Below are 14,838 nucleotides of genomic sequence, written 5' to 3' on the forward strand. Positions count from 1 at the left end.
ATTCGATACATTTCACACTTCAAGGTTTGGTTGGTTAATATGTGCATGCAAGTAAATACAGCTAGCTGCTAATTACTTCATTTACTCAGCGCGCAGTCGTTTTTAGCTATGGCTTTTACCCAACTTGACGTTTAACTTACCTTCTTCTAGCCTATATATAGTCAAGTACGAACATATACGCACAATCCAATTACTCTTGCTCACTAGTTTCTTACAACACCACTGTTGCTCATTAGTTTCTTACAACACCCTTCCCAGCTAAAATGAGTTCCATGACTACAATTCTTGTCATTGCAGTGTGTTTTGTTCAAGCCTTGTATGCAGGCCTCTCCATCATCTCAATCCTTGCACTAAGGCAGGGCATGAGCCACTACACCTTTGTGGTGTATCGTATGGCCATTGCAACTGCCTTGGCAAGTCCATTGGCATGGTACCTAGAGAGACATTCTAGGCCTACAATGACCATCAAGGTCATGGCAAAGATCATGCTGCTAAGTATGTTTGAGTGAGTATTTTTATTTCTTCATTGCAACAATTTTTTCCTTTGTTTCAGTCAGCATGTTTCTAAGCCTCTGTTTTTAATACTTGGCAGCCCTGTAATGGACCAAAACTTATACTATGTGGGCATGAAGAACTCCAATGCCACATTCACATCGGCCATGTGCAACATGCTTCCGGTGTTTGCATTTGTCATGGCCTGGATTTTCAGGTATATTCACTCACACTCGCACTCTAACTCAATCTCACTCAGACTCTTACTCACCAATTGTTTTCCGAATACAGGCTGGAGAGTGTGGACTACAGACACCCGAGAGGATTGGCCAAGGTTGTAGGAACCTTGGTTACTGTGGTAGGAGCAATCCTCCTTACCATGGTCAAGGGGCCTTCCCTTAACTTGCCATGGGCAAGGGACCATGAGAAAAATCATTCTTCACAGCCCGAAGTCAAGGGTGCTTTCTTCCTAACACTAGCCTGCTTCTGCTGGTCCTGTTTCATGATCCTACAAGTAGGTGTATGCAACTCTTAATTAGTCTAAATTTATATTCGGTATCTATTATTAGTTACTGATACATGCATCTGATTTACACACATGCAGGCTAATGTACTCAAGTCCTACCCCTGCAAGCTCTCTCTCACCGCTTTGATTTGCTTCTGGGGTATGGTGGAAGGAGCAGTGGTGGCTGTTGTGGTTGAAAGGGGGAACTCGGAAGCATGGTCCATACACTTGGACTACAAGTTGCTCGCAGCTGTATATGGGGTGAAGAAAATTTTTAATGGTCTTTTACTTCTAATGCTACACTTTAAGTTTTTATATGAATTTGACATAATTTGCAGGCTTTTCTATCGGGGGCTGCATATTATGTCATGGGACTGGTTGTGAAGAAGAAGGGACCAGTTTTCTACTCGGCCTTTAACCCCTTGGCCACTCTGCTTGTGGCGATTTTGGGGTCATTTTTTCTGGCAGAACAGTTGTATACCGGGAGGTATGAATGTTTTCCCGCTCCTATGTATATGTTTTCATTACTGTTTTACTGAAGTAATGTTTTCCCTCTACTATGTATTTACATACATGTTTCCATATTACTCTTTTACTGTGGTGTTGGCTAGCTAACAGCTACTTATGTTTGTAGTCTCATCGGAGCTGTAACCATTGTGGGAGGCCTCTATCTTGTTCTTTGGGGAAAAGCAAGAGATCAGCCTCCCTCCGATTCAAAGAAGGCCAATGTGGAAGAACCAACTGGAACCCCAGCGCAAGTTTAAGTTTGGAGTTTGTTTAGCAAGACAAGGCAGATTCTGCATTATCAGCTGTATATTGTTTTAGTTTTTCATTATATTATTTTTTAATTAATTAAGGGATTAAACAATATTAGTTTCTCAGAGGCAAATAATTTTTCACTTCCATCCCCTATAGGTTTAGCTTTGCCAATCATACTCTTGTACTTAAAAGTTCCAGAACAAGTAAAGTTTTTAATGGATTGAAGTCATTGAACTAATTTAGGTGATGAATGCATGCGTTCAGATTTATAGCTTAAACAAGTGTTGGTTATGATTAAGAAAGCACTCTTACTCGAAAAGGCTAAGCAGCATTGCCCTGGAAATGATGGAGAATGTCATCGTTGGCCTTGGCCTTGATTTCCTTCTCATGATCAGTCTCAAGTAAGCAGGTTTCATATAGTTGGAATTAGGAAACCAGATTAGAGACAAAGTATAAAGATCACTAGTTTAGAGAGAGCAAGAGAGACCTGTCAAAAATTAGAGCAAAAGGAGCAATGATGGTGGCAGTGGCAACAGCCATATGGCAGACTACGAATATGTGCAGGCTCATGCCATTGTTTGGAGCAAAAAGCACTAATCATGGACAACCCTGCATACGCACCCTGGAAGAAAACCACAGCTAACGCTAGCTTTGCCCGTCGGATCAGACTAATTAATCATGGTGTCCCTTAATTCTTTCCTTTCTTAACCATGAAATACAAAAGATGTTGAGCAATGCAATTGGTTATATACTGTCCCCGCAACTTGGTTTTCACATACCTGATCTAAACAGGTTTTCTTCAGATTCAAGTACTCAGTACAGTAAATTGGGGAACTTCATAAAAGAAAGGCACTAAAACATTCCAGCATGACATTAGAAGTAACAAGGTTGCCCTTTTTTATATTAAAAACACAAATTTGTGAACCTGTGGTTAGCCAGAAAAGCTAGTGCTGACTACCCAAATAGTGGTAACGAGCTGGGGATTCATTAGTTGGTTTTATTCTAATTCAACCTCATAATATTACTCTAAAAGTCGGGTAATCTGACTAGATGAGCAATGTGACTAGTGCTGCATATAACTATGCTTATCCATATATTTGGCATGTCTGAGTAGAATTAGTGTTGGTTTTTTTTTTCCCTCTCTCTCTTTCTGGGAAATAGTTGCTACTTGCTAGCTAGATAATCAATCCATAAAGTGGACTATAGCTTGAAAAATTGGTGACTACCAGCTGGAATATGTTAGTATTGAAGAGTGCTAGCAAAGACCTTTCAAATATAAACCATTCACATATTTGCAGATTGCAATAATGAGTTAATTAACGATTTCCTCTCTTTCGGTGAAATTCTAATAGATAACAATCGAACAATGGAGTACTTATGTTAATCCAGTTTGTTCTTGAAACACAAACACTTACCACAGAGCCAGAGATCAATCATGTTTGTACAAGTACACAACAACTTTTCATCTCCAAGGCACAAATAGCCAAAACATGCTTCGCGCATTTCCTGTCTTGCCAAATCAGGTGATGCACAAAACACCTTGTACAAAGCACCTGCCAATGTGTTTATGGTAGATGACACAGGATGCAATCAAAACAAAAGAACACTGCACTGTCAGCAAAGAAGAAACCAAAAACAATACCACCCACATTGGAACATAAAATGGCATAAAGAAAGGAGTTTTTAGTTATGAGGTATCCGAATGGTGGCTTTACCTTACGCAGTGTATAGAATGATTCTAGGTAATTACACAAAGCTGGTGCGTCATTGAGATCACATAGGGGTCTAAGAAGATCACGGAGAAGAACAAGGTCTGAAAGAGCCAGAGTCATTCCCTCCTCCTGTTAAAGGATGCCTCATGTTGAATGCATCCCCCAATAAAATTGCACCAGGAGTGGGGACAGGATTAGCAGCCATGCTTTTGTTTTGCATTGTTCTGATGTTTCCTTTCTCTAGTGTGACCATAAAAGCATTGTGCAGCTGTGGGGGAATCTAAAATACAAAGTAGTTCTCAGATTAGTTGATTCAATCATATCAGTATGTGTATCAAGTTTGAACTAATTAAGTCAGGCAAAATATTGAAAGATACCTCAGCAGCCACCATAGTTTTCAAATAGTTAGCCATTTCACCATTAGCTACTGAAGGTACTTTGGTTCCAGGTACATCCACCAAACAGCGAACTTCTGTGCTACTGATGGGATAAAACAAGATAAGTGAAGGATCTCCCAAAATGACATGTCCATGATTTGCATGTGGAAGCTCACAGTTCTCCAAGATCAAACCAACAAAACAAGAGGGACTTTCAACCTGCAGCATGCAATAACAAATAAACTCTATTGTTCTCACAAAAGAACAAACACTCCTATGATATAATTGAGTTCAAATTGTTGATTCTTCCCAAGGTTGGCACTTCATTATACCTTCGGTGCACTAAGAGATTTGCGCAGATATGAAAGGCAGCCATCGCACACAATTGTTAGTGGAGCATATGTTCTCATCTCCTCTCCAGCCTTGTTCTTGTAAATCATCCTCTTGACAATGCCCTTTTCCTCGATTAGTGTTGTCACTGATCCTTGTTCCAATTTCACACTGCAATGAAATTCCAGGGAACATAACGTGTGTAAAAGATTAAAACTTAAAAAAGATTCCACCAAAGAAATCATGGTTAAGAATTTGTAGATAAAAAAATCTTGTAATATACTTAAAGAGGAATAAGGATTACTTTGAGAGAGTTGCAGCTTTTTCACACATTCTTTGGATGAAACTGCCATTGTGGAAACTTCTCCCAGCCACATCTGAACTGTATTTTTCCAAGGGATAAGTCAGCTTTGTATCCTTCCCATCTTTGTAAAGAGCATAACCAAACACCTTCTGAGCATCAATTGACTCATTTGCACACTCTGCAGCCACAAATAGATATTGATTAAAACCAAATGTCTCTCCACCTAGTACTAAACATTCAGTAAGAGTAGAAAGTAGAAACTATGACAAACTGATACAAAAACAACTAATTAAGAGTTCTAAATTAATTGGGTAGGAGGTTGCTCACCCTCAAGACCCAACTCAATCAACTTGAGATAACCTCCAGGCTGCAACAACTCACCAACAATTCTATCTGGCTCACTCAAGTCTCTTTCGATGACGTGTACATGACGTCCTTCCTTTATCAAGAAGCAATCGTATGCTTAATTCAAAAGCCCAAATTAAAGATGGAACCAACAGCTCAGCCAGTGACACCACAGTAAATTTTTAAAAATTTAAATGTGCCCACTTTAGGCAATTAATGCTTATGAATTCACATACGCCCCACCCCCCACTCTAGTTCTGTCCTGCTACTGATTGTCGAGTATGAAACTTCAAGTTCATTTTATGATACTATATGGTTCAACCCGAAACTTCATGTACAGTTTTTGGACCATATACTACTCAAATTATTACCCAACAGAGATACAAATCAAAAGACTAAATAGTAATTCGCTTTGATCCATATCATATACATAAGAAGCCTCATATGTGCCAAAGTGCCAAACATATGTTGATTCAAGAATTGAGATCATTAAAGAAAAGAAAAAAAGCAATACTAGCTAGAAGTCAGAATATGCCGGCTTTGAGGTTTTGGCCGCTGAACTGGGTCGAAAAAGTAATCACAAGTTCAACAACACTGACCAAGTCGTCCACTGATCAAACAAAGAAATAAACTAATTTCTTTGCTCAATTTTTCTTCCTCTCTAAACAGATTTCCTATCAGAATCTAAAAGAGATTATAAGAATCTGACCTTGGCAAGAGTGTAAGCAAGAGCAGCACCGGCAACTCCGGCACCGACAATGACAACGTCGGTACTTTTCTCCACCTTCATTTCCGGCTGAAACGCACCGTTTCCAAACCCATTACTCTTTAAAGGCTTGACCTTTTTGTTTCCACCCAGTGTAGTACTGATGATCATGAAGAAAACAGAACCTAGCAAAGAAGCTAAGAAGCTACCCAGAATATATATACTCGAAAGAAACCGTCTTCAAGGAAACTGATTAGGAATGAAGAATGGGAATTTTAGTTCCGTGATTTAGTTTGCGGGATTGTTTGGGAAGTGAAGGGCTTTATGGTTATGGACAGTTAGGGAACTTGAATGTGTTTATATAGAGAGATGAATTGGAAGTTGGAAGCAGGTGTACGTGTGGTAGTGTGGTTTCTTCTTCAAGTTTGCCAATGCGGTTAAATTTAAAATACATAAGCGGCTGCCAATGGGGTTGTGTTATGGTGGGTACACGCCTAATGGAAGAGACAAATATAGGGTCACATCAAATGGGGATGATTTGCCAATCAAGGAGTTGCTATGGAGATTAATTTCCCCGTGACTGAAAAGAGAAGAGTCAAAAGAAAACAATGGTGGAATTATTTTACCTTTTAAAAAAGGAAAAAGAAAAATCAAATGAAACTGCGGGGTTTTAAGAACGTTGTTTTAATTGATAGATTGAGTAAATGTTTGAACTTTTCATTAGGAAGTTATTATCCAATGTTCCTTTTTTAGTTTTTTTTTTCTTTATAATAAATGACCTAACCGGAGGAAAATACTTAAAAAATAAATTGTTTGAAAAATAAAAATCACAATTCGCACTAAGGCAGTCTTATGAGATGACAATGCAATCTTGCACACCTAAACCTCTTTTGCTATATTGTACGTCCGAGTTAATAAAGTTTAACCCTGATTGCATGAAGCAATCTTGTTAACAAAATATCGTTTATTCAATTTTCACCATCTTTGTTTTTCTTGGTCACTACTTTGATTTTTCTTAACTAATAAGTCATGTAGTTGACTAAAGATCATCAAATTCGTAGGAATTGGTGATTTGGTATCATGATATTTTATGTCATGTAAGTAGAAGATAGATCTTTTTGCAGTTTGCTGCATTACCAATATAGCCGTATAGGAGATACAAAAGTGGTATGTAGGTGTACAAATTGGGTTTGGACTTTAGTAATAATGCTTCATTTCATCACTTTTTTTTTTTTGGAAAGGAATCAATTTGTTCATAAAATAATGTCATGTTGTTTACATTACATTGGCTAAAATGTGACGTTTGTTACAATACGAGACTATATGCACTTATCATTTATTTAACAAACAAATTTATAATAATTTGATAAGTCTTGCAATTTTTGATGAGCGATGAAATTATAAAATCCATGCGAAATTTAGTCAAGGAATTGCCCTGTCACTACTGAGAAGTGAGAAGTTAGAAAGACCTAGTTCAGCTCTACAATTGAGGCCAAATCTGGTCAAAGAAAACTTTGGTGCATACGTGTAGCTTCCATTCCAAACAAGCAGCTATATTTTCCTTTTATTTATTTACTTTCGTCTTCTTCTTATTGAACTTTTATACAAATGCAAATACATAGTCAAAACCAACAAATCATATTATAGACGGACTACTGGCATGTCTTGGAGTTGGGACTTGGGAGTGATCGATCGAGACTGTTAAAGCATCGTGGAAGTTGGGTCAAGTTATTAGCTCATTTGTGTGTGATCTTATGTTCGTTTGTTACGAAAGATAGGAAGATCATTTCGAACCCTACGCACATGTATCTATATAAACCCTACTCAACTTCCAGTACTGTCCATAACCATTAGTCCTCCACTTCCCAATATAGTGAATCACAGAGCCACATAGATCCACAAAACTAAGTTCCCATTCTTCGATCAGCGACGTTGTTGAAGATGGTTTCTTACGAGTATGTTCTCGGTGGAATGTTAGTTTCTTTGCTGGGCTCTGTTTTCTTCATGATCATCAGTTCTACTTTAGGAGGAAAGAAACAATTCAAGGTTTCAAGTGAAGTAAGGAGTAATGGGTTCGGAAACGGTGAGTTTCAGCCGGAAATGGAGGAAAAAAGTACTGATGTCGTCATTGTGGGTGCCGGAGTTGCCGGTGCAGCTCTTGCTTACACTCTTGCCAAGGTCAGATTCTGGTTTCTTTCTTTGTATTTGATTGGGATTCTGTTCTACTTCAACTCATTTTCGCCAACAACCAAGAACTTCCAGAATCTTTATTTTCTTTTTGACTTTCTAAATGCACATATTTTGGGCAGTACAACAACATCATGCTTCTGTCAATACACGAAAGATGATTGCCTTTTTTTTTCTTTTCTTTTTTTCCTGATTGGTCGATCTGCGTAGTCAAAATTGTACTTAAGTTCCGTTCTTTACAATCAGTAGCAAGACAGAACAGATGTATATTAATTACATTTGAGAAAGCTTAAGGAGGAGAGTTGTGAATTACATAAGCATTACCTAAAGTATATTACATTTTTAGATCATTGCTGTAGTGGCTCTAATTTGAGCTTCTGATAGTTAAGCATGAATTTGCTTTTTGTTACAGGAAGGACGACGTGTGCATGTAATAGAAAGAGACTTGAGTGAGCCAGATAGAATTGTTGGGGAGCTACTGCAGCCTGGGGGATATCTCAAATTGATTGAGTTGGGTCTCGAGGGTAAGTAATTACCTATTCTAGAATTATGTAGAACAAAAGTTGTTTTCTATAATTTCAATACTTGTTCATAGTTTCTACTCTCTAGTCTCTACTAAAGTCGAATGATTAATACTAAATTGGAACCTAAATTTTGATGAACAATCTCTATTTGTGACCGCAGATTGTGCAAATGAGTCAATTGATGCCCAGAAAGTGTTTGGTTATGCTCTTTACAAAGATGGGAAGGATACAACTCTGTCTTATCCCTTGAAGAAATACAGTTCAGATGTGGCTGGGAGAAGTTTCCACAATGGCCGTTTTATTCAAAGAATGCGTGAAAAAATTGCAACTCTTTCAAAGTAATCCTTAGTTCCCTTCAAGTATATTACAAGATAATCTATTTTCCAGATTCTTTTTGTGATTCTCGAGGTGGAATCTGTTTCAAGTTTCAATCTTTTACTGATCATGTCCCATGAAATTCCATTGCAGTGTAAAATTGGAACAAGGATCAGTGACAACACTAATCGAGGAAAAGGGCATTGTCAAAGGGGTTATTTACAAGAACAAGGCTGGAGAGGAGCTGAGAACATATGCTCCCCTAACAGTTGTGTGTGATGGCTGCTTTTCAAATCTGCGAAAATCTCTCAGTGCTCCAAAGGTAACAATGGGTAAACCACATGTTGCTATTGACGTGCATGAGGGTTTTGATGGCAGGAGTGTTTATTCTTTCATGAGACCAACATAGTTATTTTGTTATGTTACAGGTTGAAAGTCCCTCTTGTTTTGTTGGTTTGATCTTGGAGAATTGTGATCTTCCACACGCAAATCATGGGCATGTCATATTGGGAGACCCTTCTCCCATCCTGTTTTATCCTATCAGTTCCACCGAGGTTCGCTGTTTGGTGGATGTACCTGGAACAAAAGTACCTTCAGTAGCTAGTGGTGAAATGGCCAACTATTTGAAAACAGTGGTGGCTCCTCAGGTATCTTTAAATAACTTGTTTGACTTGATTAGTTTACACTTGCTAGTTGATACACATACCCACCTGAACTGAACTAATATGAGGATCACTTCGTATTTCAGGTTCCCCCACAGCTGTACAATGCTTTTATGGCCGCAGTAGAGAAAGGAAACATTAGATCCATGCAAAATAAAAGCATGGCTGCTAATCCTCTTCCTAGTCCTGGTGCAATTTTATTAGGGGATTCATTCAACATGAGGCATCCTTTAACAGGAGGAGGAATGACTGTGGCTCTTTCAGACATTGTTCTTCTCCGCGATCTTCTTAGACCCTTACATGATCTTGATGATGCACCGGCTTTGTGCAATTACCTAGAATCATTCTATACACTGCGTAAGGTAAAGCCGGCATTCGGATAACACATAACTTTCTTTATGCCATTAAATTTATGTTCCTATGTGGCTTGTTTGTGGTTTCTTCTTTTGCTGACAACATGCTTTTGTCATTTTTGTAGCCTGTGTCATCTACCATAAACACATTGGCAGGTGCTTTGTACAAGGTGTTTTGTGCATCACCTGATCTGGCAAGACAGGAAATGCGTGAAGCCTGTTTCGGCTATTTGAGCCTTGGAGGCATCTGCTCCTATGGACCAGTATCTCTTCTCTCTGGTCTTAACCCTCGTCCATTACACTTGTTTCTCCATTTCTTTGCTGTTGCCATCTATGGTGTCGGCCGCTTACTGTTTCCATTCCCTTCACCTAAGCGCATGTGGCTTGGGTTTCAATTGATCTTGGTATGACAACAAAAATATTTCCTCTAGCTACTTTCTTATGAACAATTTTGTCAGTTTCCATGTACTCATAACTGGCTGCTTATACGTATTTTTCTGGTGTTCTATTTTCAGAGTGCATCAGGCATCATATTCCCGATCATAAAGGCTGAAGGAGTTAGACAGATGTTCTTTCCTGCCACAGTACCAGCATACTACAGATCTCCTCCTGTTCATTAAAGAAATGGAACTAGTATATGAATATATCTAGAGAGAGAAAAAAATGATAGCTAAATTTTTCTAATTTTATTGATTTGATAAACCAATTTGTATCAAATATCAAATCAGCAGCATTAGTTTCACCCAGAAAGTAAAGATCAACATGGGTAGTCAATGCTTATATAATCAACTGTGACAATTGATTCATTGATCTACATAACCAAAATTAATTAGCATCTAACAAAGTTTATTCATTGAATTCCTCGTTAATTACTCTCATCTGCTTAAGTGTTCATGCATCATCACTGTTACTAATTCTATAACCTATGTATATGTGAAAAATCAAAACGCTTCTATATATGCACCTAGATAGACATTAAGGCATCAACAAACTATATGCATAGACTATAGATATCTTAACTTTGTCATCAGGCGAACATAGTGGAATACGTTGGAGTTGCTAACGAACAGAGAGATCAAACTAGATAATAATAAAATTTTAGCCGAAATATGTTTACCTGTTCATCCAATTGTTCATGAGTTAGAATTGTCATATTTTACACTTGTTACTTTTTTATTATTGCAATGTTCAACCACAACTCTGGTGAATATCAAAATTCTTTTACACATGATAATCACTTTGACTTACTGTTTAAAACAATGAGATAAACAATTACATGGTCGGAGAATAATAAGAATGCTATAGTCTATTTTTAGTGAAATGTATTTTTATTTTTTTGAAATAGAAGTTGATTTCATTAGATCAACAGCCAAAAGTCTAGAGTTTACCATAACTTACAAAAGCAAACTCGGCAAAAACACCGAACTAACTAAACTAAACTAGAGTCGATCATTAATCTCTCTGAGATGCTCGCTTTTAAGCAAACCTATCTAAGAATGTATGTACCTCATTTTTAATTAATAAAATGTATTAATTAAACTAAAACATTTCAATTCAGAAATGTATTAGCAACGACAATACTAAGAGGATTTGGATTCAGTGTGAAATTCTCACTCTAAAAAAACAAATTGCACCCACCTAAAATTAATTATTATATATATATATATATATATATATATTTTACCTCAGAAATCTTAGGTATGTAGCCAAAAACCCAAAATACCCCTCTGAAAAAAATTGTAACCCAGCAAATCTCACCCATAATGCTTATTAATTTTTAGTAAACTACATATACCCCCTTGATAGGATTTCAAAACACAAAAAACTCCACAACATTTGGTTTTGAACATTTAAAGACAAAAGTTTACACTTAAGGACAATATGCTCTCCACTTGCCACATGTTATGAGTTAATTTACTTTTTTACCCTTAACTACATATTTTGACTTGTAATCTAAATCTTACAAATAAGGACAATCTGCTCTCCACTTGCCACATGTCATGAGTTAATTTACTTTTTTACCCTTAACTACTAATTTTGACTTCTAATCCCTTTATATTACTCTTTTTTTCTGAGAATAACCCTTTTATGTTACTTTTTTTCCCCCTTAACTACTCATTTTGACTTCTAATCCCTTTATATTACTTTTTTTTCTTTTTCTGAGAATAATCCATTTATGTTACTTTTTTTTTTTCTGAGAATAATCTGTTTATATTACTTTTTTTTTTTCTTAGAATAATCCATTTATGTTACTTCTCAAAAGCAGAAAAAAAAAAAAAAATCTTTCTTTTACACGTTGCTAAGAGAAAGAATCTTAGACCTCACTCTCCTACTACTCTCATCTCATCGCCTAATCGTACTATTACACTCGTCCAATCCTCCTACTGCACTCGCAGCACTCATACTCGTCAAGTTCTGCTACTGCACTTGTACTCGTGTCCAGTTCTGCTACTGCACTCGTCACTGAAAATCCTGCTACTGCACTCGTCCAATCCTGCTACTGCACTCGCTGCACTCATACACTCCGTCTAGTTCTACTATTGCCCTTATACTCGTGTTCTGCTACTGCACTCGTCATCGCCTAATGTCTAGTTCTGCTACTGCCCTCGTACTCGTGTTCTGCTACTGCACTCCTCATTGCCTAATCCTGCTACTGCACTCGCTGCACTCATCCTCCGTCTAGTTCTGCTACTGCCCTCATACTCGTGTTCTGCTACTATACTCGTCATCGCCTAACGTCTAGTTCTGCTACTGCCCTCATACTCGTGTTCTGCTACTGTACTCGTACTCGTTCAATTCTGCTACTGTACTCGTCTTCGTCTAGTTTTGCTAATGCACTCGTCCTCGTCCAATTCTTCTGCTACTACACTCGTGCTAGTCTAATTCTGCTACTGCACTCGTTCAATTCTGCTACTGCACTCGTCTTCGTCCAGTTCTACTGCTACTGCACCCTTGCTCGTCCAATTCTTCTGCTACCTCACTCGTGCTCGTCCAATTCTGCTACTGCACTCGTGCTCGTCCAATTCTTTTGCTACTGCACTTGTGCTCGTCCAGTTCTGCTACTGCTTGAAGATTGAGACAATATTGAAGGTTAGCTCTGCTACTGCTTTTAGGGATGGAGAAAAAATGACAAATCCTTGTTGATAACAACCTAATTAAGTTCCAAAAGTTGATATCTGGAACACTAACTTAGTGAGATGGAAAGAAATTCCATCACCAACACCAACTTAGTAACAATGGAAGCAAAAAATAGTAAATGAGCATAAAACTCATTGACCATGAACTGAACCTATGATGCTGCAGCAGGCCCTTCCTTCAATGGTACCCATCATCTCTTAGCTTGATGAGAGAGCAATTGCTTGTAAATTAGATATCCGTATGCCCATTCTTTGCACAAACTTCAATTAAAAATCACGTATGTGGATATATATAACACCTACCAAGGAGACCAGCAGCTTTATTGTCAATAAAATTAATCAACATGGTTCGTTTACTACCACGCACGTTGAGAAATAAGAGCCACTAGCCTGCACTCTGCACGACGGACCCAAATAGCTCCCAGCTAAAAAAAAAAAAAACAGTAGCTAATAAGAGAATCTGCAGCAGAAAACCCAAAAAGTTAAGCTGCTCTTTGATGTGAAAAACCGATGGCCTCCAAGTACAAAAGAGAAAGAACTGTACGTAGGTGGTGGAGTAGCATACCAACAATCGATCTAGCTCAGAGAAAATCAAGCAAATACACCATCAAATCCTTCAAATCAATTTTCAAGAACACACTAAATCCTGTTGCACCAGTTATGTTGAACCGCACCATGTTCATGCCGACGACGGCGAGGGCCTCGACCACGGTGGTGTTGACCGAAAACCAGCTATTGGGAGTGGAGAAGGGCTTAAGGAGCAAGGAGGAAGAATGGGGTTTGGGGTGAAGAGTGAATAGACTGAGAGATTGTGACCAGACATGGTTGGGTCAGAGAGAGAAAAGCTTGGGTCTCAGTCAATGAACAGAGGGAGCTGAGAAAAAAGTCATAACCTTTTGACAATGGCATCGCAGTAATTTTAACAAAAAATTGTATTAATTCGTAAATACACATGAAATTTCAGATGTTAGGTCTACTTCATTTTCCTTGGGCCTGAGCTTTGTGTCCTTATTTGTATAAATTTAATACATGATGGGTTTTCTGTTTTTTTTAATTTGGTCTGTTACTTGTATGTAATTTTCTATATTATTTTTAGAAAATTACATACAAGTAACGGACCAAATTTAAAAAAACAGAAAACCCATCATGTATTAAATTTATACAAATAAGGACACAAAGTGTGATGCCCCGGAAATTCGTGTTTATTTTCCGAGGAATTTCCGGAATCTAATTTATGGTTGTTGGACGATTTCGTGGCTCGTGGATGGAGCGGAAGCGTTTCGGACGAATTTCTATTTGAAAAGTGTGACTTTGGGGGTGCCGCAAAGGTTGACTTTTTATTCGTTGCGATTCTCCTAAAACTTCCTTCACGAAAGTTGTAGAGCGCGTCAATACGAGTTCGTGGACATGTGGAATGCGAGAATCGGAGTTCGTATGAGAAAGTTATGGCGATTGGAAGGAATTTCCATTTTGGTATAAATAGAAGTTTCCCAAGTTGGAAACTTACTATTTTCATTATTTCCGTTTCTGGAAACTCACTTCCTCTCTCTTCTCTCTCGTTCGCACCTTCAGAATCGAAATTATCCGGCTGACCCGACCCGGACCCGGTCGATCCGACCCGACTTTTCCGGCGAACTGCGGCGGTCTCCGGCGACGAAACTTTCCAGATAGGATCGTCTCCTCCGTCTGGTCGTCCCTCTGGTGTCCTCTAGCACCGATTCTCCTCCACGGCGGCGCTGCAAGGCGGTGCAGGTTAGTGTTTTCGGACCCGATCGGAATTCCTTGTTCCAACGTCGGCGAGGCTTCAAGTCTTCTTGGTTGAGCTCAGAGCAGCCTCGTTGATCGATCCTTGGTGGTTGTTTGGATCGATTCACGTGAAACTTCGATCAACTCAGATTGGATTACTGTTCACTGACTTCGAGCTAGTTAGAAAAGTTCACAAGCATGCTTAGATGAAGCTTTTTGATGTTGGGAGTTTTGTGAAATAATGAGTTTTTGGCCGGCGGCGGTGCACCACCATCTGTGGTGGCGTTCCGGTGGTGTTCCGGCCACTTAAGGAACTGTTTTTGGTATTATATATGTTCTACTCGTTGATACGAGCGTTTCGATATATAATATGAAAATTTTGGA

General features: G+C 38.4%; 3 protein-coding genes across 4 annotated transcripts; 2 read left to right on the top strand and 1 right to left on the bottom strand.

Annotated features, from left to right (window-relative positions):
* Window positions 1–263: 263 nt before the first annotated feature.
* On the top strand, window positions 264–1,871 carry LOC112164495 (WAT1-related protein At2g39510). The gene is made up of 6 exons (XM_040505861.1): window positions 264–413; window positions 593–709; window positions 752–1,006; window positions 1,097–1,258; window positions 1,336–1,484; window positions 1,632–1,871. The coding sequence occupies exons 1-6, from the start codon at window positions 264–266 to the stop codon at window positions 1,759–1,761; spliced, it is 963 nt and encodes a 320-aa protein (XP_040361795.1). The 3' UTR covers window positions 1,762–1,871.
* A 747-nt stretch (window positions 1,872–2,618) lies between these two features.
* LOC112192807 (squalene monooxygenase SE1) lies at window positions 2,619–5,940 on the bottom strand. 2 transcript variants are annotated; one of them, XR_002933626.2, is made up of 7 exons: window positions 5,534–5,940; window positions 4,807–4,918; window positions 4,480–4,657; window positions 4,178–4,346; window positions 3,846–4,064; window positions 3,472–3,748; window positions 2,619–3,309 (listed from the first exon to the last, which is right to left on the bottom strand). XR_002933626.2 is itself a non-coding variant. In XM_024332686.2 (6 exons), the coding sequence occupies exons 1-6, from the start codon at window positions 5,699–5,701 to the stop codon at window positions 3,551–3,553; spliced, it is 1,044 nt and encodes a 347-aa protein (XP_024188454.1). In that variant the 5' UTR covers window positions 5,702–5,940; the 3' UTR covers window positions 3,428–3,550. The 2 variants fall into 2 exon arrangements, 1 of the variants encoding a protein (XP_024188454.1); XM_024332686.2 differs by lacking the exon at window positions 2,619–3,309 and having other exon boundaries at window positions 3,428–3,748.
* A 1,342-nt stretch (window positions 5,941–7,282) lies between these two features.
* Window positions 7,283–10,238, top strand: LOC112192799 (squalene monooxygenase SE1). Its single transcript, XM_024332674.2, has 8 exons — window positions 7,283–7,708; window positions 8,130–8,241; window positions 8,402–8,579; window positions 8,710–8,878; window positions 8,985–9,203; window positions 9,305–9,580; window positions 9,697–9,975; window positions 10,087–10,238. The coding sequence occupies exons 1-8, from the start codon at window positions 7,472–7,474 to the stop codon at window positions 10,189–10,191; spliced, it is 1,575 nt and encodes a 524-aa protein (XP_024188442.1). The 5' UTR covers window positions 7,283–7,471; the 3' UTR covers window positions 10,192–10,238.
* Window positions 10,239–14,838: the final 4,600 nt, after the last annotated feature.

This window comes from Rosa chinensis, chromosome 1 (genome assembly GCF_002994745.2).
Source record: "Rosa chinensis cultivar Old Blush chromosome 1, RchiOBHm-V2, whole genome shotgun sequence".
Classification (NCBI taxonomy): domain Eukaryota; kingdom Viridiplantae; phylum Streptophyta; class Magnoliopsida; order Rosales; family Rosaceae; genus Rosa; species Rosa chinensis.